Source organism: Molossus molossus, unplaced genomic scaffold (genome assembly GCF_014108415.1).
Source record: "Molossus molossus isolate mMolMol1 unplaced genomic scaffold, mMolMol1.p scaffold_m16_p_8, whole genome shotgun sequence".
In the NCBI taxonomy this organism is placed as follows: Eukaryota; Metazoa; Chordata; class Mammalia; order Chiroptera; family Molossidae; genus Molossus; species Molossus molossus.
In genome coordinates, this window is record NW_023425402.1 from 34,958,509 (window position 1) to 34,982,152 (window position 23,644).

At 38.0% G+C, this 23,644-nt stretch overlaps 1 protein-coding gene across 1 annotated transcript in view; it reads left to right on the plus strand.

The window, feature by feature from the left end:
* The window catches only part of COL19A1 (collagen type XIX alpha 1 chain), a 325,038-nt gene that overhangs the window by 261,264 nt on the left and 40,130 nt on the right, over nucleotides 1-23,644 (plus strand). Inside the window, exons 26-40 of the mRNA XM_036248752.1 lie at nucleotides 323-367; nucleotides 474-551; nucleotides 2,124-2,159; nucleotides 2,265-2,309; nucleotides 2,407-2,460; nucleotides 3,714-3,755; nucleotides 7,637-7,741; nucleotides 7,826-7,879; nucleotides 8,124-8,177; nucleotides 13,468-13,521; nucleotides 15,140-15,193; nucleotides 17,402-17,446; nucleotides 19,615-19,665; nucleotides 19,751-19,795; nucleotides 20,255-20,281. Coding sequence (XP_036104645.1) covers nucleotides 323-367; nucleotides 474-551; nucleotides 2,124-2,159; nucleotides 2,265-2,309; nucleotides 2,407-2,460; nucleotides 3,714-3,755; nucleotides 7,637-7,741; nucleotides 7,826-7,879; nucleotides 8,124-8,177; nucleotides 13,468-13,521; nucleotides 15,140-15,193; nucleotides 17,402-17,446; nucleotides 19,615-19,665; nucleotides 19,751-19,795; nucleotides 20,255-20,281 — 789 coding nt within the window. The remainder of the gene's footprint in view (nucleotides 1-322; nucleotides 368-473; nucleotides 552-2,123; nucleotides 2,160-2,264; nucleotides 2,310-2,406; nucleotides 2,461-3,713; nucleotides 3,756-7,636; nucleotides 7,742-7,825; nucleotides 7,880-8,123; nucleotides 8,178-13,467; nucleotides 13,522-15,139; nucleotides 15,194-17,401; nucleotides 17,447-19,614; nucleotides 19,666-19,750; nucleotides 19,796-20,254; nucleotides 20,282-23,644) is intronic.

Sequence of the window (23,644 nt, forward strand, 5' to 3'; positions counted from 1 at the left end):
GCTGGAAACATCTAAATAATGACTATGCCTTTTTTTATGTGCATTTTCTCATCCCCTTTGGCCTTTTATATTAATTAATAATAAAAAATAGTTCTCAGTATCAGATGCCTTATTTTAAAGATGAAAACATATTTTAATGTAACGATACAGAACCCATAACCTACTAAAATTTGTATACCTCATTTATTATTATTTTATAGAAAAAAGTTTAGTCAAGAAAGATGAAGAGCAATACAACATTTTTGAGTTATGATTTCTAAAATGTTATTAACCTTCTTAGAAAAAGAAATGTATTCACCTCTTTTTTCTTTTTTTCCTTTAGGGATTAGATGGACATCCTGGCGCACCTGGCCCACGTGGGCCTAAGGTATAAAAATATCACAGACACTTTTTAAAGAATTAATAATTAATAAAATACAGCCAGAAATCTCACATCCCTCGGGCATTGCACTAACAGAGGCTCCTCTCTCTAGGGTGAAAGAGGGCTGCCCGGTGTCCACGGCTCCCCAGGGGACGTGGGCCCGCCAGGGGTAGGAATTCCTGGCCGAACAGTAAGTGAAATTCTATTGAGTTTTTGAAACTCTGTTGATTCCAGTGTTTTGAAATCAAGTACAGTGACGAATTTGAAAGGGAGAAAAGAATAAAATAGTCTGAGGAGGAAATACCAGGAAACACTAGTCAGAGGGAGAGAATTAAAGGACGTTGAGGTGACGTCACTAAGTACAGGGAGGTCGCTCACCATGTATTGACTTACAGAGGCTGTTCACACATACACTGACTTTGCAATAGAAACAGTTATTTAACCGTTTATTTCTCTATATAGTAAAAAGTATGAGCATAGGAATACTTAATATTAGGTTATTATATATTACTGTTTGTTTTTAACTAGAATAAAATAAAAAGTTAATATTTAAAGCGAATGGGGTATTATAAATGGGATAATATAAAAAATCTATAAGTATTCTCTTAAAGAAGAGGGAATAGAAGTTGTTCTTAATAGTGAAGACAAAGACTAGCCAGTTTTCGACATGTTTTGGTTATAAAGTCAGTGCCTGGTATAATGACCCGTGCACACACACTTGTTGACTAAACAGTGATAAGCAATAAAGTTTTTTACTTGCTATTAAAAAACATAAAGATTCTGGGACAAGAAAAGTGAAGTACATGCTTATTTTAATGGCACTAATTTGGAAAATTGGTCTTGTAATGAAGTTATCACGAGAGCTAAAAGAAGGTATCAATAGTGAATGGCTATGTTGTGTGACTGGTGTTTGATTTTCCAGGGCAAGAATGTAAAAGACCACTGGAGATGGGAATTAAACAAAGTAAAAAAAAAAAAAAGAAGTAGCTCAGAAAATTATTAGGGGAGTGGAGGAAGTTGAAGCACAGAAATAATAAAAAATAGTAACAACACATTATGAATTGGAAAAGGAGCAAAAGGAGCTTTGGCACTAATAATAGTGATGTGAATATTTATTTTTAAAAATAAGGCAATGTCTATGAGCAGTTACTGAAGCCAGCTGCAGGAAAACCAGCTCTTTACTTCCTTAGTTGCAATTCCTCATTCCATGGTCCACAGCTGTATACCAGGCTTAGAGCTATCAACATCAGGGCCACTGAGCATCACCCAGCCTCACTTTAGTTACTCCAAATTCCAATTTGCTGAAGTAGAAACAGACAACTGACTGATGTTTTACTTCATACACCTGTCACTCAACACTGGTTCTGGAAATTTCTTCAAACAGAGAAATGACGCGCAGTAGAAGCAGAAGGGGAAGGAAGCTCGGATCCAGTTACCTCGTGGGCAGTCAGTTTCTGAACAGATAGAATTTGGATGTGTTGTTTGTGCATCTGTGAAGTGCAGGGACAGATGATGGTGCTGAGAGGGACATCCCAGGCACCTGAGCAAAACTGTGTGGATATTTCCAGTAACAGGCATCTAGGGAAAAGTTCACCTGTCTCCTGAAGGTCTTGGCTGATTTTGCAGAGAGTTTTCAGAGTGTGCATGATGGCAAGCCCTGTTGTTCCACTAAGTCAATTGCAATACGTAGTGCTTGATCCCACTTGGATAATTTATGGACATTCCTGGCAGAAATCTCATCATTGGATCTCCTTCTACTTAGGGCTCCCAAGGACCAGCTGGAGAGCCAGGTATTCAGGTGAGCTACTTAACCAGGTTATTAGGCACAACAAATCCAGCTTGCTTACTTGGGGGAAATTACTGGAAGACTGTCCTCATACTTAACTGTTTCCCCTTTTTCCAGGGTCCTCGAGGTCTCCCTGGATTGCCAGGAACTCCAGGGAATGATGTAAGTACAGTCTTGACCTACCCCTCCCCCGACCACACACTGTTTTAATCTGCACCTGTGCCACTGTGCCAAGATTTGAACCTGTTTCTGTTTTCAGGGAGCTCCAGGGAGGGATGGAAAGCCAGGTCTGCCAGGCCCCCCAGGAGACCCGGTATGTCAACAGACAGCCTGATTTATGTATCTTTAATACACCTAGAGGCCAAACAGCCTACCAAGCAAGTTTTACTGTCCAAACTAATTAGAATGCACAGTGACTGCCTGGTGATTTTGTTTGTCCCCATTATTTTGTAGAGGGGAAAAAAATTCAAGCTGTGTCAGCATTTTTTGTGTGTGTGATGAATACTTATTTCCTAAGGGTATAATTCAGCTGTACAATTTTGCCCCAGGCTTAGCCTTGGCATATCATGTCTCATTCCCATGGAAAATTGAGTTAAAATATATAGCCACAGTTTCTATTCTTTCTAATGCTGGTGACTAAACAAGTTTCATTTCCCTAAATGGAAGTTTGCAGGTAAGTTACTTACAATATGCTGCATATCCATCGATTCTGTGGCTTTAAAATGCTGGAATGATTAAATTATAAAAAGTGGCTTGATTTGGCTCTTACAAGATGAGTTTAGGCACTAATTGTGTGTTCCACAGTTTTATTTTAGGTTAAACCTTGCTTTGAGCGACAGTGAAATCTTTAAATAGCCTCAGAATCAGCAACTGTAATTTGAGAGGCCATATGGTACATGACATTGTATGAAGAGTTTTGTGGAATAAAATCCAAATCTGGCCTCTCAGTACTGAACCTCACAAATCCGTCTCCTTCCCACTCTGGTTGGGCCCTATGTGCCTTTATAAGCTACATGGAGAGGCATATTTCAGCTGTACTTGAACTCTACCACTGAGTGAATCTGGTGTGCCACCTGGGAATCTTATAAAGTGTTTCTGGGGCTTACAGTGTCACTTTGAAAGGACACTTTGAGACATGAGGCCGAAACACTGCCCAAATTCCCTCCATATCTGACCTGCCTCTTTTAAGCTTCAGTGAGAAAGAACTTTAAGGCAAATGCATCCTATAATTTTCATATTTTTCAACAGCCTGATAATTTGCCAGGCAGAGGATTGGTTTTTACCTTTTATGTATTATTTTAAACTAACAGTAAATTGTTTCTCAGCCTTTTGGCAAAGATCAAGTGTAAAACCAATAATATGTTAGGGCTGGCATAAAGGTTGCCATGGTCATGAAAGTGCAAAATAGAGCTGCAGAATCAAAGCAATAATGTGCATGTGTTGGGTGTTCACAGTAGAGGAATAAGGACTGCTTCTCAAGAATTCCCCCACTGTGTTGTACGTTTGTATTGTATTGTGTGCCTGTAGATGGACAAATACGTGTATTTGCTTCTCTCTCAACCACAGATTGCACTTCCTCTCTTGGGAGACATCGGTGTTTTGCTCAAGGTACTTTGCTGCTATGTAAGAAATTACATGTTAATTTCCAGGAAAAATCAGAAAGGAAATCTTTACCAGAAATTGAGTTAATTGCTAAGCCTGAACTAAAATTCAGTTTTTAAGTGGCAGAACATCTGTAAGCTAGAAAAACGAACACATATTTTTATGTAACTTACGCCCTTTATACTAATCCCTCTACTCTCTTCTTCAATTACCACCCCCTCATTTTGGGAGGGGGAAGAACATTCTAAGATGAGCTACAGGGAAGGAATCCTGCCTCTGACACCCTTGAGTAGATCATTCTCTTCTCTCTTAACGGGTGTTTACTCAACCTGACTCACCTGAGAAACCTAATCCTTCTCTCTGTACCTGCCCTGGCCAGACCAAATGAAAACCAGTGCTGCTCAATAAACAGCTAGTTTGCAAGGCTGAGGTTTGATAACATGGGATTTTACAAAATGAACTCTAAAGTTCCAAAGCCAACAACTGCCCTAACACCTGTTACTCTATTAAACAAAAAATATATACCTACCTATTTCCATCTTATAGGGAATACATCTTGCTACCATTTTTCTCTAATACTTCCCAGAGTTTTATTTGTAAAATAGATGTTGGACATATGATGGTGGGACTCCCATAACACGACGTATTTGCATGTTTCTTCGTGGTATGCTAAGGTGGATTGAACCCAGATGAAAATCTGTCTCTTTACATTATACTCAAATCGTATGTGTTTTATCTTTCTGTGTATGAATGGACAGTGTATCTGTGTATACACACATACACTTGGGCTGTGTGTGTGTATGTGTGTGTGTGTGTGATTATATATTCCTAACATTTGCCCAGTGTTTTACACCATGACTTACGTAATAGAAGGCAGGCAGGAATATTTGTTGAACTCAAAACACTCAGAAATTCTAGTGTATGTATTTGTTAGGTGATTCAAGTTTTGAGAATAGATATATAAATGTAAATATGAATATATATAAAATATATTACAGAAGTTTTTAAGAACTTCAAAAGCCAATATTTTCTTGTAAATCAGAAGAGAATATTTTGGGGAGTTTCAGGAAGATCTTATGTTTACTGAGTTACAGCATGTGCCAGGCAGTGTGCTACTTTACTTAGATCCTCTCACATAATTTCACAACAATCCTGTGAGTTTAGGCTGTGGTAGTATCCCCATTCTGTAGATGGGAGACTGAAGTTCCGAGCAGGTAAGTAATTTGCTCAGGGTCACACAGCTCGCAAGTGTAACGTCCTTGAACATTGTCTCGGGTTCTTTACAAGGGCAGTAGTGTTGGAAACGGCAGAATTGTAAGTGTTATAGCATTTCAAAATAGTTCGGGTTTTTTATTCTAAGGATCAAAAATGTATACACGTTAGCAGAAATGAATATCCCGATAGAATAGGGGGTGGCTCACAGAACAGACAGAAAGACCAAATAGGCTTTGACAAGATGAGGGACCAGGACTGCAAGGCTCTTGTAAGTAGACAGTTTTATCAGGGCAGCATCCCTCTAATAAGAGTTGTTGGTCATTGTTCCAGTCCCAGCATTTCAAATGGGGTTCTGAGACCCAGGAGAGCTGATTGGTGAGAGGCCGGCAGGACGTTTTGACTGAGAGTCCCAACAAACTGTATTCAGTAGAACAGGAAAGTATGTAGTTTCCCAAAGCAAAATCTAATACAGGAATTTAGACTGGGGATTGGATCTATTAGGCCAACTTAGTAATGCCATTATAAGTCCTGAGCCAGTTACCCAACTCATTAACTCTCCTTCTCTGTCTTGAGTCGTTAGTAAGCTTAATCATCCTGCTTTCTGTTTTCAAAAGTATCTTTCATTAAAGTATGGAAAAGAACTGAAATAATTCCAGGTCCAAATGATACCCCATCAAAAACCACCCTATATGTTAATCTGTGCATCATTCCCTCTTTGAATGAGATTGTGTATTGGGCTGATTGATGCATCCTTATTCTCTTCGTACTAAAATCTTGACATTTTTTCAAGAAGCTTAATAAAATCTTGATTCCCTTAATTTATCATTCTGGTAACCCTAAACTAAAGTAAGTGAGGTCAGTTTGAAATGACTCTTAGAAAATTCTATTGATTCAAAATGATTACCATTTGTTATATTTTATTAAAATAATCAATTGGATAATCAATGCTAAAATGCTATTGTATCTTGATATGCCAGGGTTTTACTCTGTACTGCTATGCCACATTTACATGTATGTCTACATGTACAATAATTCATCTTCTTCATGCTTTTTTAAATGTGAAAAACTTTTTGGTTCTCTTACGTCCTCAGGCATCTCTTTCTCTCATTATAGTTTTTCAGATATTATAAGTGGTAGTCTACAATTATATATGTATTTTTTAACTCCTCTACCAACACAATGGCACTGTGAGAAGACCCTAATGGTAAAATTAGTTTGGGAAACACTGAGCACTTTAGCTCCCTTTTATATCCCTGCTCTAAGAAGGACCACCATGAAGAGGACTCTTTGGCCCACCATTGTTCTTAGACAAATAGCCTTAGAATCTTTTTACTATCATACAAAATGAGTCTTCCAAGGAGCATATTTTAGGAAGTCAGACTTATGCTGATATTCACTGGGTCAAAAATATTGAACTTGAATAACCATGGGCATATTTTTTGCTAACCTCAGCAATAGCAAGTTTAGTTCCCGTTTCATGTTTACAGATTCTTCCCTTTGGTGGAAAGGATGAAGGGATAGAGGCTTCTATTGTCCTACCTCTGTCAACTGTTAAAACTAAACTTTCTCCACCATTCAGTGGTTCCTACTCTGTGCTCTTCCTGATCACATTTTTATTCAACAATTTATTTAAAAATAAGCCTTTCTAGGGCTTCTCACAGACACTTTTTCTTGGGCTATGTGATAAGAAGTTTATCTTGTGAGCTCAGACACTTAAATTCAAGCCTTTCCAGATCCGCTAAAGGTTACAGAGAAGGTAATGGAAAGGTAATTCTGCTTAGATTTCCTATCTGTATTTGGATTTGATATAGAAGTCAAGCCCAAGTCACTTGAGTCACTATTTCCCACATGAGTGCTTCCACTGACAAATAAAATGTTGGTAAACTGTGTAGAGTTTCCCAACTAATTTTGCTCTCAAAAGGAAAAATCCTTCCTTCACAGCTTTCGCGTTCTCTTTTAAGAATGGATGCTATTGGCCCTGGCCAGTTTGGCTCAGCGGTTAGAGCATCCACCTGCGGTCCGGAGAGACCCGGGTTCGGTTCCCGCTAAGGGCATGTACCTCGGTTGCAGTTTGTCCCCGGCCCTAGTTGGTCGTGCGGGTGGCAGCCACTCGATGTGTCCCTTTCACATCGATGTTTCTCTCTCTCTCTCTTCCTCTCTCTCCCTCCCACTCTGTACAAAAAATGGAAAAAAAAATGTCCTCGGATGAGGACTAAAAAAAAAAGAATGGATGCTATTGGTTGTATGAACTTGTAATCTTGCTGGTTATTCCCAACATTAATACTACCTCTCTTTTTAGTCTTAATTTTTCTGCCTCTTTTTTTAAACATGATGCTAAGCAATTGAAATTCACTCTGTGTTATTAACTGACACGTCTTTTCCTTATTTATTTAGAACTTTCCATTTAAATATCACCATAGATATGTTTTCTAAAATAGAAGCTCACCAATATCATAAACAGATATCATTGACTAGGGTCATAAGTAGTCTTTACCTCACAAAAAGTAGTCTTTTCAACTAGGATAATTTAAGTTTCTGAAAGTGATGATATAGCAATTGCTCTATCATTTATCTCTGACAGAAGTTCAAATAGAACTTCAAATTTGATCAAACCTTGGTTTTACAGATGCTTTTGATGAATCTCTCAGTCACCTTATCTTTATACTCATTAGAACTTTTGTGGCAACTGCCAAACCGGTGTCCCAGGGCTGAAAAGTAACAAAGGAGAAGAAGGAGGTGCTGGTGAGCCTGGAAAGTATGATTCTGTGGCCCGAAAGGTAAGAAGGCAGGCTGGATGTTGATGGGCCTCCTAGATGACATGTAGTGTCTTCTCTCAGATCTGTCACTGCTCTGTCCTCCAGGGTGACACAGGGCCACGGGGTCCTCCAGGAATCCCGGGCAGAGAGGGACCAAAGGTAAGGAACTCTTCTTCACTCTCATTTGTGCAACCTCCAGAAAAAAGTAAACCTATTTTTAAATACGCTACATTTTGCAAAAATATTTTGGAAAATTGGTATAAAGCCATTTGCAAATGTCATTTATTTGTTCCCTAACTCTGCCCAAATTGCGTGGCCCAAGGGTCCTGAGAAGAGATATTGTCATTGTTTCAAAAGATGACAAAATGGTTGAGTGTACTAGCAGAATTTATTGTCTTTTTAGGGAAGCAAAGGAGAACGGGGCTACCCTGGGATACCTGGGGAGAAAGGCGATGAGGTAAAAGATTATTCTCTTATAATATAGTGCTGTTGATTCTTTTTTATGTAACTCAGCAAAATAAAGACATCAATTTCTCTAGGGCTCATGTTTTTTAAATAGTAACAGGTTTAGGTTTATTATCAGTGGTCCAGTTTTTGAGACAAGGAAATTAAAGCACAACATTAACATATCAATTACTGTTTCTCTTTTCACGTAGCAAATGATAATTCCAGCTCTCTCAAAGTAAAAGCAAGAGATTGAAGAAGGGGAGATTCACTGACAAATATCCCAAGGTAGCTAACTAGTAGAATTGAAAGGATAATTAATCACCAGCCTAGAGATAAGAAAAGAAAAGAAAAGAAAAGAAAAGAAAAGAAAAGAAAAGAAAAGAAAAGAAAAGAAAAGAAAAGAAAAGAAAAGAAAAGAAAATGTAGGGACATCTATAATACTTTCAACAATAAAGATAAATTTTTTTAAAAAGAAAAGGAAAAAGGGTAGTTAACAATCAGCCTAGAGATAAGAACAGCCCCAGAACTCAGAAAAACTTCTCTGGAATCCTGCTATAACATGACTTAGCTTCAGTGACCTTGGTTTGTCCGTGTCTCTGCTCAACTTTCAAACTCTTGGGAGAAAAGAATCTGATTGGACTAGCTTAAATCAGCTGCCCACCCCCTAACTAAGCTTCAAAGTCAAATGTGCTTTTGAGATGATGGTATAATTTTCTGACTCGAAGCCATGGTGATGCTCAGGATATCATTCTTTTCCTGCATAATTCACATTAAGTTGTAGAAAAACCAATTAGGATGATGAATTGTTGTTAGTTTAAAGAGTTTTGATACTAATAATTCTTAATGAAAGTAAGTAAGCCATCTGGCATATATTAACCTTGATGTGAGTGCAGAAAATCATAATGAAATGAAGTAGGTCTATTTTTTGAGTTGGAGTTATATTTCACATTATAAATGATCATCGTGTGTTATTGTTTTTCATTAATATTGATTTTATTCTAGAAAACTGAGAATTGGCTCTTGATTCTTTCCAAGTTAAAAACTGAAGAACAAAGAAATAGACTATGTCTTTTCATTCATAAGCCTTAGTTTCACTCATAAATAAAACTGTAAAAGTATTTTATTTTCAAATTAAATAAGAGTTATTGAGCTTTTGCTCTTCATACTCCATAGAACGTTTCATTTGAAGTACAAGCACAACATCTGATTTTATTAGTCTAACAGCTTTTAACTGCCTAGATTCAAGAGATAGGCTTCAGAGGCAATTGAGAAGGTAATGACAAAAAGACAAGGAAATAATTGGAATTCGGGTTTTTTATACGTGATGCTAAGTTAAATTTATTAGAAGTTAAATTTTATTGATTTAACAGGATAATTTGTCCTCTTGGTGAACTATAATCCATTATTATTATTATTTTTCTACTATTTTAGTGTGTTCTTTCTTAAGTATACCTTGTGGACTTTTTAACACAGAGTACACAAATTTTTTACAAGATTCATTACATGGGAGTTGGAGCAAGTTGAGAAAGATGGTTTTCAGTTTTTTTCTTCACATCACACAAAGCATATGAATACACCTGAAGTAATGTGCTAGCTCAGGCAGACCGTATTGGGGGGAATGTGGCAAGGCAGCACGTGCCTGTCAGACAGATGCGAAAGAGTAAATATAACTTGTCTTCTACTTGGACTCATATACTACCTGAAATTAGAATTGTTAACTTAAGTGAATGAAACTGACGGAGACTATCTGCATTTCTGACTGACTAATGTACTATACTATTTTAATATGTATATAATATTTAATCCTACCAAATCCCAAATGTCTGTTCTACTCTTAATAGAAAAGGTAAAAAGGGACACCCCATCTCATTGAGGACTTCTAATTATTATGTCTTCAATTTAATCTATCTAGGCACTTAGAGGGAGTTGTTGTCCCTCTATAGCTCTTAGAAAAGTGACGTTCTCCTCCATGTTTTTTTTTTTCTTTTTTTTATCATCCTCACCCGAGGACATTTTTCCATTCTTTGTTCAGATAGAGTGGGAGGGAGAGAGAGAAAAAGAGAGAGAGAGAAACATCGATGTGAAAGGGACACATCGAGTGGTCGCCACCCGCACAACCAACCAGGGCCGGGGACAAACTGCAACCGAGGTACATGCCCTTAGCGGGAACCAAACCCGGGTCTCTCCGGACCGCAGGCCGATGCTCTAACCGCTGAGCCAAATCGGCCAGGGCTCCTCCATGGTTTTACAGGTGTTGTTTCACAACTCAAGGTTGCAACTTGTAAGCTGCTAATAGAACACACCTCTTATAGTGAGAGTAAATTCTTGCTTGGAATGCAGGACTTCCTACAGTATCTCAGGATAATAATTTATAAGTAGGATGTGAAAATATTTTTAGCCATAAATTATTACAATGAATAAATAAATTTTCTTGGTAGCAACTGAGCTAGGACTTGCAAAATGAAAATATCAGAGCACGGAAAGAACTTAGTGGTCCCTGAATATCTATGCAATAAATTTTAATTTGTATTTTAGTTTGGCACTATATGCTAAATCGACTGTCCTACTCTTTAATATGTATTCGTCTTCTTTAATGACCATCTTGTCTTCTAAAATTATCTTATTGCCCTTTACGCATCTGCAGTAACTTTTACCCTTACTACAAAATTTCAGGTCGTTCAGAAAAAGACTGCTGAGAATGATTTTTTTATTTATGGACTGAGGTTTATTTTAAAGTTTAATGTGGTCATCAAAGGTTAATGAGTCCCAAGCTTATAAATTAGACTACCTAAAGACTCACTCAGCATCTCTAGAATGATGCAGTGTTGAAACTAAAAGTAGCCAAAAATCAAAAGAATACATATGTACATGCATATTTTATACATGTACATATGGAGAGAATTTTATGAAGATGCAAGTGTTTTGAGATAAAACAATTTGTGGTATCACATTTATAATCTCCAGATATTTAGAGGTGGTGTTGCCAAAGGAAATTTGTTTTCTCTCCATTTATACACCTGTAAACAAGTTAATGGTGAGGGAATAAAAAGAGCTAGTAAATCTCCTAATGCATACCGTTCACACATGTACATGTACTCACACACAGCATTACCAGTGAGTATGATATCATCTTGAAGAAAGAATATGTCCACATTCTTTATTTATTATTTTTTTAATGACAGAAGTGTGATTTTCAAATGCAAGATAGACCAATGGATTTGATTTAATAAAATAAAAACTATGGCTTCACCTTTATTCAGCTCATGATCAGTCTATGTGGCTGGAAGCTATTTTGAGATATGAATCTATGGGGTTATCATCTTTGTTTTTCCCTCATCTTACCTTGCATTCAAGCATGGAGCTCTGTGATCGCTGCCTTGAAGGAGGTATGCAGCTAAAGAAAAAGCAGAAATAGCCCACAAGTCTCCTTGGTTTTTGCATTCCCAAAGTATAAACTCTTAGGAAAACTTAAAGGGGAAGTTAAAAAGAAGGGAGAATAAAATTCTCAGGCACAAATGGCATGTCTCATTCTTTAACACAAGCATATACAAGATTTTACCCAAGATTCTTATTACATGAGGAATTTCAGCATCTTCAGGGAGGTTCTTTCCAGCATTTATTCACATCATACCACATGAAAAATCCTGAAGTAACATATGATCCCATCTGGCATTAGACAGACAAGACTAGCAGAGCTTGGTCTTTGAACCCATTGATGCAAAGAACCTTGATCCTATAGAATCATGGTTCTGTAGAATCCTCATGAAGAAATACACAGTCATTTTACCAATGTCACCTCATCTAATATTTATAATGTGTTTGAAAATACATATTTCATCACATTAAAAAGTAAAGGAACTTTATTCTAAAAAGGAATGGTTTGGCAATATAAAAAGATCACTTAGTGAAGAAAATTAAATCCTAAAAGTGAAACTATTTAATCTAGGACTTCATGCATCATATGGTTATCTGAAATAACAAAAGGGTATTTTTAAAAGTATATTTTTTTCTGATTTTGGAAGTCATCTAAGTTTATTATAGAAAATTTGGGAAAGACACAGAAGCACTGGAAAAAGGAAGTTATTTCTGTTTGCACTGCCCAGGGAGAACTGTTTGGAATAGTGATATTATAGCTCACTCCTTATCCACAACTCCAAACCTCAAAAGCCTCTGAAAACCCTGGAAGTTTTTTCCAGGTTTGCAGCAAATTCATTTGGCAACAAAATCTGACCTGAGTTTACAAGGAGCTGGGCTATTTATCCCACTCAGTGAGAATACCATATGTTTTGCTATGGAAGTATTTGTGTGTTTATTAAAGGATGCTGCCTCAGATACCATTGGAAGTATTACCTAATATCCAGTATGGGCACTGTGTTAGCTGTATTTAAAAGTCTGAAAATTCAGAACTCTGAAACACATCTGACACTGAAGTTTCCGGAGAAGGCATGATGAGCCCCTGTTTATTGTTCTCATCTTTCATAAAGTGCATTGATAACTTTTTAATAATTTGGACCCTACTCTATGTAATATTTGCAACTTTTATTTTTCCATGTTATCCAGTAGTTTGCCTCAATATGATTTTAATAGTTGCAAAATAGTTCATAGTATAGATTTTATGTAGCTGATTTAACTAATATTCTGTTATTGGCATACTTGGTAAAGGAACAAAATTAATTACTCAAGTAACCAGTTAATCTTGCCAGTTATTCCTTGAATATATAAATATACTGACATCTTAAACCCTATCCAGTATAATTAGCATTATTCCACAAATCCAAGGAGGTAAGGGAAGAGATATCCATTCTCTTTTATGCTTAAGCTATTAAAGGATTCCAAATTTAAATTCATCAATGAGCCAAATTTCTTCTTATAATGAACCTGTCAGCTAAACTAAATATTATATCATAAAATATATTCCATTTTTCTACTAGCTGAGCAAAGCATTAGTGTAGTCATATATTTCTTGGATGGCGTTCTGCCAATCTGAAATTTTTATTTCTATGCTTTAACAGTGTGGGATTCTCAGTGATGCTATTGTTGGTGGGTGGCTCTGAGAGATCAGAAATGCTCTGTGAATCACCAAATATATTAAATTATGTTTGTTATGGATTCCATGTCACAGCATTTAAGCTCACCATCCTTACTCTTTGAAAACAGGTATTTGCAATATGGCATATATCACGGTTTTCGATTAGTCAACATAGCTATTTAATTTTCAGTAGCCAAAGTATTTAATTAACTAAAATATCCTTTTTTCAGTTATATATAATAGATTTTATGCTAGAAACTATCTCTTCTAGGGTCTTCAGGGAATGCCAGGTATCCCAGGAGCCCCAGGCCCAACTGGACCCCCTGTAAGTATTTATTTGCTAAAACTAACCTGCTCATGGTTCATATCTGCTGGAATGATGAAAGGCGAACTAATATTTCTCATTGCTTTTTGTTCCTTGTGTGCTTCCATGTAGATTATTCAGCTGTTGCATAGAAAAGTAACATTGACCATCTCAGATTTTCATCTAGTATTACTTAAGGTTGCTCAAGATTTGGAGATTAGTTGTCAGAATTCTACCAGATCAGACTAAAGCTGACTAGAAAAGAGCATTCCATTTGCAGTTGTAGTTTTTGGCATTCACCTTTGGAAGAGATATTTAGATGGTTACACCCTTACATTCTTAAGCACCATAAACTAAGAATTTATTTTCTATAGGGAAAAGAAATGAGTCAAGGATCATCAGGTTCAATGTATTTCTATTCCTATTTATGAATTAAAATACGCTCTACTCAGTACCATTTTCCACTGCCCCTCAGACACAACATCGTGTCCTTTGTGTCTTGGGTTATACTGTTTTAATATAATCTCTTTTCCTTTTCTACCTACTAAATCCAATCTCTCATTAAAGTAAAGCTCAAGTCTAATGTTTCCAATTAAAATACAGGAGATGCAGTTTAATTTGAATTTCATATGAACAATTTTTTAGAATGTCCCAAATATTGTATATTTTTTTAAATCCTCACCCAAGGATATGTTTTTTCATTGATTTTTAGAGACAGAAGACAGGAGAGAAAGAGAGAGAAACATCAGTGTGAGAGAGAAACAGATGAGTTGCCTGCGGCACACAACCCCACCAGGGATCACACCCACAACCCAGGCATGTGCTCTTACCTGGAACCAACCCCCCAACCATTTGGTGCACAAGACGATACCCCAGCCAACTGAGCCACACTGGCCAGGGCCCAAATATTGTATTTTTATTTGCTAAATATAGCAACACTACTCAAGTCTTAACTTCTCCAACTTTTCCCTTCTTAGAGTTCCTGTGCAAACGGTATTTACCACACAAGTAGGAATATAATCACGTTCCTTAATGTTTTGAATCATGGATTTGCCATAATTAAAATTTTATCATTTGTGCTTTGACCACAGTTACATAGAACAAACCAGGCTTTAAATTGAAGACTAAAATTAAAAATTAAGAAAAAGAGTTAGGAAAGGAACCATGAAAATTATAGCAAACTCTGTTCTCAAAAAATAATTAAAATTAAATTTTATTTTCCACTGGTAAATTGCAGATCACATAACTCAATATGCACATTGTTAATTCTGCCTCGTCTTGAAGTATGTAAAATGTTGATCACTACCAAAATTGTAGCTCATTTAGGAAGGCATAATGTTATGTAAATTGCCATTTAAACAGCAAAGCTAAATTCTTAAATGTATCAAAAGGTTCCAATTAAGGTCATTAAATGTAGTTGGCCAAGGTGAAAAGCAACCACAAATACAAATTTTACCCTTGCAAGAGCTTATCAGCAGGATACAGCTGCTGTATCAGCCTGAAGAAATGGAAGCTTGTAGGACAGATTTAATTAGGATTAAATGACCTTCAAAATGTATCCATTTTAGACCAACTTACAATACCGTTTGGGCACTTGGTTGTTGTTTTCTGTAGCAAACTTGGTTTTGTGTTTTCACAGGGCTCATTGGGAAGAACTGGACATCCTGGTCCCTCTGGGACGAAGGGTGACAAGGTACGGAGGAAGGGCCTCACTTAGTGTTTGCACTGGGGCCGGGGAGGGGCAGCTTGAGACCTCCTACGGAGAGATCCATCACTTCATGCAAGCCTGAAAGGATAAATGATGTCCGGGAATGGCTGTTCTGATAGTGGGCTTGGAAGGACATAGGTCCAAAAGTTGGTCTGAATGAATACAGGAAGTGAGTTCCTAGAGGACAGGATGAAGAGAACATGAGTCCCATATGGCACAAGGCCAAGCTGGATCCAGCGTCCTGGGCATGTCGCTTTGTGGAAGGGGGGTGTGGGAGCAGCCTCCTGAGAGGTGCATGTACACAGACACCTGCACCTGCATGTCAGGAGGTCCAGCCACAGGGGAGCCAGGCCTCAGGACCAGGATTCCAGTAACCGCAGGGCTTGCTGGGAAGATCGGGAAGTTCTGTTATTTGAGGGTCATATGGGGAAACATACTACGGAACCAGGACAGCTTGTTTCCTGGGGAGGCCGCTGTAGTCAGAAGGGAGGAGCAACAATTCAGGACACAGGCAGCAAGGCCATAGGGCTTCACACATTTAGCTGATTTAGGAGCTAAACTGTCCCCATAGTATGAATCCAGACAGAGCCTGCCAATGAGTGAAGCAAGACTAGCCATTCAGATGAGGGAAGTAAGGATCGAAAGTCCACATAAGGCACGCAAGTGGCCTCTACCCTGAAATGACCAACATGGGGCAAAACGGCATCCAGGAACAAAGGAATCCCAAAAAGTTCAAAAGGAAAGAATGTGCTTATTCTAGATAGTCTCCACACATGTTTTTCTGACAGTGTTCCAAGGAGCTTGCCCAACCCCACCAGCCTTTTTCCTCTGTTCTCTATGGAAATTATTCAGTCAGAGGTTTGCCTTTTGAAGTTAATGGGAATTCCACACTGAGATGAGCTTTGGGGCATAGTCGAGAATGAAAATATGACTTTTAATTGTGCCAGAAAAAAGTCTTTTCAATAGGCACATATTTTTCCTTGTTTGTTGTCCTCTCATAGTTCGTGAGAACTATGATGTCATTCTCTGAAGGACACTTCCAGCAGTCAGCAGAATGTGACATGTCTTGGAGAGGGAGCCGCCAGCAAAGCAGTTTGGGAAAGGATACAATGTACTTGTTGTCCCTCAGTCTTAGTCATATACACTGCAAGAAAAACTTAGCAGTTTATTTTTATTGATAAAGATACAAGCAAAAGGTTTTTTAAATGATATTTTCCTTTAAAAATGGTGAGACTGGAATAAAATCCTTCGTTAAATTTCTGGAAATGGGCTGAAATCTTTCAGAATTCTTGGCCATGGTAAGTAGGGATTTTACTCTCTCTGAATTCTTTTATAATTAACCACTTCTTGCCATCACTCCTCATAGTAAGGGACTGAAAAGGAAGTTCTAAAAGGAAAGTTACAAGAACTTATTAAAGGCACCAAAGGGACTGTGATACCTCTGCTTATTATGGGCCAATAAGCATTCTGTGCTTTATAAAAATAAAAGTGAAATCCAGTTTTCAAGCTTCAACTTGAATTCATTTTTCACAAATTCCATTTGCAGTCGGCTTCTCCTGTAAGCAAAATGTCTGAGTCTGTTTAAACTGCACAGAACATTTTCCTTGAGCAGCATCAAACCACAGTCACTTCTGCTCAGTGGTACAAGCCTGACTTGGTTAGAAAGTCTAATATTAACTTAGGACGTGAAAGAAGTTTCTCCTCCTGCAGACACGAAACAGGTTGTGATTTTCTACTTTGATCAAATTGTGCAGATGAACCCTCTGGTTCCCAAAGGATGAAGGTGTGGAGGTGAGGCCAAAGTGAGGGGCTGACGACCCAAAGAGCCGTATCTCATGGCCTGTTCCCCACTTGCAGGAACTCTGCTCTGCATCTCCCCCAAGGGGAGAGCTCCCCATTTGCTTTCGGAGTCCAGGATGCAATCACCTAGGTTGTCTGGCTACATCTAAAAAAAAGTCCTGCAGTAAGAATTGCAAGGGGTGTGGGAGAAGGTGTTTACCTTGCCTGTGGTCTAGAAATGTATTTCTCAGGTGAAAGAGAAAAGCCAAGCTAAATAAGACTTTGCAAGGCCGAAACAAAATGACAACTCATATTGATTTCAGAATACAGCTCTCAGAGCAAGTACAATCTGGTTCATAAACCGGGGGTAGAAATGTCTACAGCACTGATTTTTGATCTGAATATCCCTTGCAGGGCAGTGAGGGGCCTCCGGGGAGACCTGGACCACCTGGACCGCCTGTGAGTTGTTTCAGGTGTAGAACTAAAATTCATGTGTGTCTACTTAAGACTTCTATATCTCAGAGGTCAGACAACATTTAGATGTTCTCAAGGATAAAAAGTCGTCTGAGTTTCATGTACAAAATATAACTGTTAGTCGGTGTCGCTTTGGGTTAACCTGATGTATCCCCTTTAGCTCGGCTCCAGTGGGAAGTGCAGGCTTCCTTCCTGTGGGCTCAGGAGACCTGGGTATGTGCCTAGACTCTCCCCTTTCTGCCTGGGGGAGCCCTGGAAATTCATTAAACCTCAGTGGGCCTCGTTCACAGAAAATTGATGGGCTTTAAAAAGTGATCCCTTCCAGCGATGTGAATAGGTGCAGTATTTGGTATTATGCTGTATGTGTTTATTACCACCCATGATGTCTGAGATGCAAGGAAATTCTATTTATATAGCACCTAGTGAATAAAATGTACAAGAGCCATCAATGTTTTTAGGCTCATGATTGAGACAGATGTGCACTTTGTCAGAAAGGCCGAGGAGAGAAGAGGCACCTCTCTCTGTAGCAAGTCTGCCCTCCTGTGGGGCCACGCTCAAATCGCAGCAGAGCTTTGGTCCACCCTACCTCATAGGAATAGTATAGCAGAAACTCACTGGAGAGGGGGTGGACTTCCTCTGTGACTTTTTGAAGACCACAAAGATATGTTAACAGTCTTTATGTAAATGCAGGCTTTGCACACATAAATGAAAGGATTTGTACTCTGTTTTCCTAAACTCGGTCTTCATTTTTTTTTACACACCTTCTTCTTTGACAAGGAAACAGTGCAGAAAGCATTTGAGGCTCAAATCCTAAAATGCGCTCCCTCCCCAGTGGACAGAACAGCAAAATAGAACCTGAGCTCACAAAAGGGACCTATATTTTATGATGGGCTTAAGAAATATCCCTCTTTCCCAGCTGGTGTGGCTCAATGGTTGAGCCATGCACCCATGCACCAAGAAGTCGCCAGTTCGATTTCCAGTCAGGGCACATGCCCAGGTTGTGGGCCAAATCTTCAATAGGGGACATGCAGGAGGCAGCCAGTCGATGTTCTCTCATTGATGTTTCTATCTCTCTCTCTCCCTCTCCATTCCTCTCTCTAAAATCAATAAAGAAAAAAAAAGAAATCTTCTTACCCTGAATTCTCCAAAACTATTCTTCAAGACTGATAAATGTTGCCTTTGGGGAAGAGCCTCTGTTTTGGGGGGGGTAAGAGAGGGAATCTGATACAGAATTATCCTTCATCTTTTCAGGACTTAGCACACTCAACTGTAGTAGATATTCAACAATTGTCAAATGAGCGAGTGAAATAATAAAGGAATAAATGAAAGGAGCGTTTTTCCTTCCATCACCCATGTTTTGAATATGCACGTGAGTGGTGTTCACTGAGCACCAGTATCCCAAAACAGTGAATGATGGCTCCTTCAACTTTGCACCCAAAATGCGGAAATCAGAAAAGAGAAATCTAGATTATTGATTGTAGAGAATTTTTTTTTAAATGATAAAATGTAAAAATGTTTATTTACAAATATGTCCTGAAGGCCAAAAATGTATGATTTTTCAAGATCTCAAATGAGTTCCCTTTAAGTGATAGTTACTCCATTCACAGGACAGTGTTATCAGGAAATTCTTGCTCCCTGTTCTAAACAGTATGTTTTTGTAGAAATGTCCACAAAGGGTTGTGGGTAACATTATCCCATTTAACCTTAATTTTCTATTTAGCTTGAAGAGACTGTGGGAAAAAATTACGTTTCAGTAGCCAAATTGTTCCCTGTTCACATCTTCATCAGCAGTGTTGCTGGTCAGCAGGCTGTAAACAGTTAGCATAAATTGGTAATTCAGAAACTGAATTTTAATGCACAAATAATATTTCCCTCTGAATGCATTAGTGTCTCACCTGTCACACCTGCACATTAATCACACCCCCACTGGACATATCTGTCTGCTCCAGGTGTAGTTCACACTCCATTTCATTTTTTTCCTCTGTATTTGTGTTTGAAGAGCCCAAAATAGAAACATTATGTTATTTTACTTATAGTGTTAACCTCACTTTCTAAAACAGAATAGGAAAAATATCTTTTTGTAAAAAGATAAAAGGTAGAGATGCTAACTGTTAACTGAAAAGAATAATTCTGTATCTCATTTCTTTCCTAAGGGTGTGCCATTCGTTGAAGGAAATGGAATGAGCAGTTTATATAAAATCCAGGTATTTACTTTTATAATTATTTAAAATAATTGTTCAGTTATGGATTAACATAATTCTTGTCATCTTTTTCTTTCTTTTTTTGAAGGGAGGTGTGAATGTCCCCAGTTATCCAGGGCCCCCCGGCCCCACTGTGAGTACAGTTGTTTATCACCAAGTATACTTTAGCTGAACAGCCACAGTGAAAACAAAACTCCCAAATTCACACACACACACACACACACACACACACACACACACAAGTACATGTAACAAATATCACCAAATTTTTTTATGCTGGAGGAAATAATGAAACCAATTATAATAAAACTGAGAAAAAGTACACAGCCACAATAATGAAAATTCGATTATGCATCGCTGTGTCACTTTTTGCATTGACAGTCTAAGAATGAAGTCAATTTCTCAACAATTGCTGTCATAGCAATTCCATCGAGTTATGTTTCTTCATCTTATTCTTTAAATCCAAACTGTAGCAGAACAAAACTTGCAAATATTTGTGTGCGTATTAAACAAATCAGACAAAAATGCTTCATATTCTATCACTTTGCTTCAGTCATTCTTTTAAAAATGACTTTCCTTTTTTTAATCCTAGGGCCCAAAAGGTGATCCTGGCCCAGTGGTATGTATATTTCCATGTTTTGTGTCATTTAAAAACTAGGTCTTGATTAAAGTTTGGAAGAAGAGCATCAGGCAAAGATGCCCTGCCTCCTCAGATGTTTATCAGTTAACATGCTGGAGGTAGCAGGCTGGCCACCAAGAAAATGCCAGCAGTGTGCTCTTCATTCGTAAAATGCATCTGTTCTGATGTTGTCACTGCCCTCGACGGTCATCTCTTTCATCAGTGTGTTTTTAATTTTTTTTTATTTTTTTTTGCTCCTCATAGAAATTTCTTTCTTTCTTTCTTTCTTTCTTTATTTATTTATTTATTTATGAATTTTTATTTATTTTTTTGTTACAGATATTTTACCTTTTTACCCCATTGGTACCCCCCACCCTACCCCCCCTCCACCCTGTCCCCAGCTTAGTTGTCCATGTCCATTGGTCATGCATACATGCATATAAGTTCTGTGGTTTATCTCTTCCCACCCCCCACCCCCCATCCCCTCTTCTGAGGGATGTCAGTCTGTGCCCTACTTCCATGTGTCTGGGTCTACTGTATTCCTCAGACTGTTATGTTCATTATATTCCGTATATAAGTGAGATCATGTGGTATTTGTCTTTTTCTGCTTGGCTTCTTTCACTTAGGATAATACTTTCCAGGTCCCTCCATGTCGTCTCAAAGGATAAGAGGTCTTTCTTTCTTACCGCTGCATAGTACTCCATTGTGTATATGTACCACTGCTTTTTTATCCATTCGTCTACTGGTGGACACTTGGGCTGTTTCCAGATCTTAGCTATTGTAAATAGTGTTGCTATGAACATGGGGGTACATATATTCTTCCTGATTGGTGTTTCAGGCTTCCTAGGGTATATTCCCAGCAGTGGGATCACTGGGTCAAATGGAAGTTCAATTTTTAATTTTTTGAGGTAGCACCATATTGTTTTCCATAGCGGCTGCACCAGTCTGCATTCCCACCAGCAGTGTATTGTTGTTTGATGATTTGTTGATGGCGGCCATTCTGACAGGTGTGAGGTGATACCTCATTGTTGTTTTAATTTACATCTCTCTGATGATTAGTGATGTTGAGCATTTCTTCATATGTCTCTTGGCCATTTGTATGTCCTGTTTGGAGAGGTGTCTATTCAGCTCCTCTGCCCATTTTTTAATTGGGTTCTTTGTCTTCCTTTTGTGGAGTTGTATGAGCACTCTATATATATTGGAAATTAACCCCTTATCTGATACATCATTGGCAATGATGTACTCCCATACAGTGGGTTGCCTTTCCATTTTGATGATTGTTTCTTTTGCTGTGCAGAAGCTTTTTAGTTTGATGTAGTCCCATGTGTTCATTTTCTCCTTTATTTCTGTTGCCTTAGGTGATGTATCAGTGAATATTCTGCTGCGTATGATGTCCGAAATTTTGTTGCCTGCAGTTTCTTCTAGAATTTTTATGGATTCACGGGTCACATTTAAGTCTTTTATCCATTTTGAGTTTATTTTTGTGTATGGTGTAAGTTGATGGTCTAGTTTCATTTTTTTGCATGTAGCTGTCCAATTTTCCCAACACCATTTATTAAAGAGGCTGTCTTTACTCCACTGTATGCTCTTGCCACCTTTGTCAAATATTAATTGAGCGTATTGCCTTGGGTCCATTTCTGGGTTTTCAGTTCTGTTCCACTGGTCTATATGCCTGTTCTTGTGCCAGTACCAGGCTGTTTTGGTTACAGTCGCTTTGTAGTATAACCTGATATCTGGTATTATGATCCCACCTACTTTGTTCTTCTTTTTCAAGATTGCTGTGGCTATTCGGGGTCTTTTTTGTTTCCATATGAACTTTTGAAGTATTTGTTCTAGTTCTCTGAAATATGTCGTTGGTATTTTGATGGGGATTGCATTGAATCTATAGATTGCTTTGGGTAGTATGGACATTTTAATTATGTTAATTCTTCCAATCCATGAACAGGGTATGTGCTTCCACTTTTTTATATCTTCCTCTATTTCTTTTTTCAATGACCTGTAGTTTTCTGCAAAGAGGTCCTTTACTTCTTTGGTTAAGTTTATTCCTAGGTATCGTAATTTTTTTGGCGCGATGGTAAATGGGATTGTTTTTTCAGTTTCTCTTTCTGTGAGTTCATCATTGATGTACAAGAATGCCGTCGATTTCTTGACGTTAATTTTGTATCCTGCTACTTTGCCAAATTCATTTATTAAGTCTAATAGATTTTTGATGGAGTCTTTAGGGTTTTCTATGTACAATATCATGTCATCTGCAAATAATGACAGTTTCACTTCCTCCTTTCCAATTTGGATCCCTTTTATTTTTAGTTCATGTCTGATTGCTGTGGCTAAGACTTCCAGTACAATGTTAAATAAGAGTGGCGAAAGTGGACATCCCTGTCTTGTTCCTGTTCTTAATGGAAATTTTTTTAGTTTCTGTCCATTGAGTATGATGTTGGCTGTAGGTCTTTCATATATAGCCTTTATTATGTTGAGATATGATCCCTCTATTCCTACATTGCTGAGCGTTTTTATCAGAAATGGATGCTGGATTTTGTCGAATGCTTTTTCAGCATCTATTGATATGATCATGTGGTTTTTATTCTTCATTTTGTTGATGTGGTGTATCACGTTTATTGACTTGCGAATATTGTACCAGCCTTGCATCCCTGGAATGAATCCCACTTGGTCATGGTGAATAATTTTTTTGATGTACTTCTGGATCCGATTTGCTAATATTTTGTTCAGGATTTTGGCATCTATGTTCATCAGGGATATTGGCCTGTAGTTTTCTTTCTTTGTAGTGTCTTTTTCTGGTTTTGGAATTAGAATTATGCTGGCCTCATAGAACGTGTTTGGAAGTCTTCCTTCTTCTTGAATTTTTTGAAATAGTTTGAGGAGAATGGGTGTTAGTTCTTTTTTGAATGTTCGGTAAAACTCCCCCGTGAAACCATCTGGGCCTGGGCTTTTGTTTGCTGGGAGAGTCTTGATTACCTCTTCAATTTCCTTGGTTGTTATTGGTCTGTTCAAGTTTTCTATCTCTTCCGGGAATAGTTTTGGGAGACTGTGTGTTTCTAGAAATTTGTCCATTTCGCTTAGATTTTCGAATTTGTTGCCATATAGTTGTTCATAGTAGTTGTTAACGATCTTTTGTATTTCCATGGTGTTGGTTGTTACTTCTCCTCTCTCATTTCTGATTTTGTGTATTTGGGTTCTCTCTCTTTGTTTCTTGGTGAGTCTAGCTAAGGGTCCATCAATCTTGTTTATCTTTTCGAAAAACCAGCTCTATGTTTCATTGATCCTTTGAATTGTTTTTCTGGTCTCTATGTCATTTATTTCTGCTCTGATCTTTACTATTTCCTTCCTTCTACTTGCTCTGGGGTT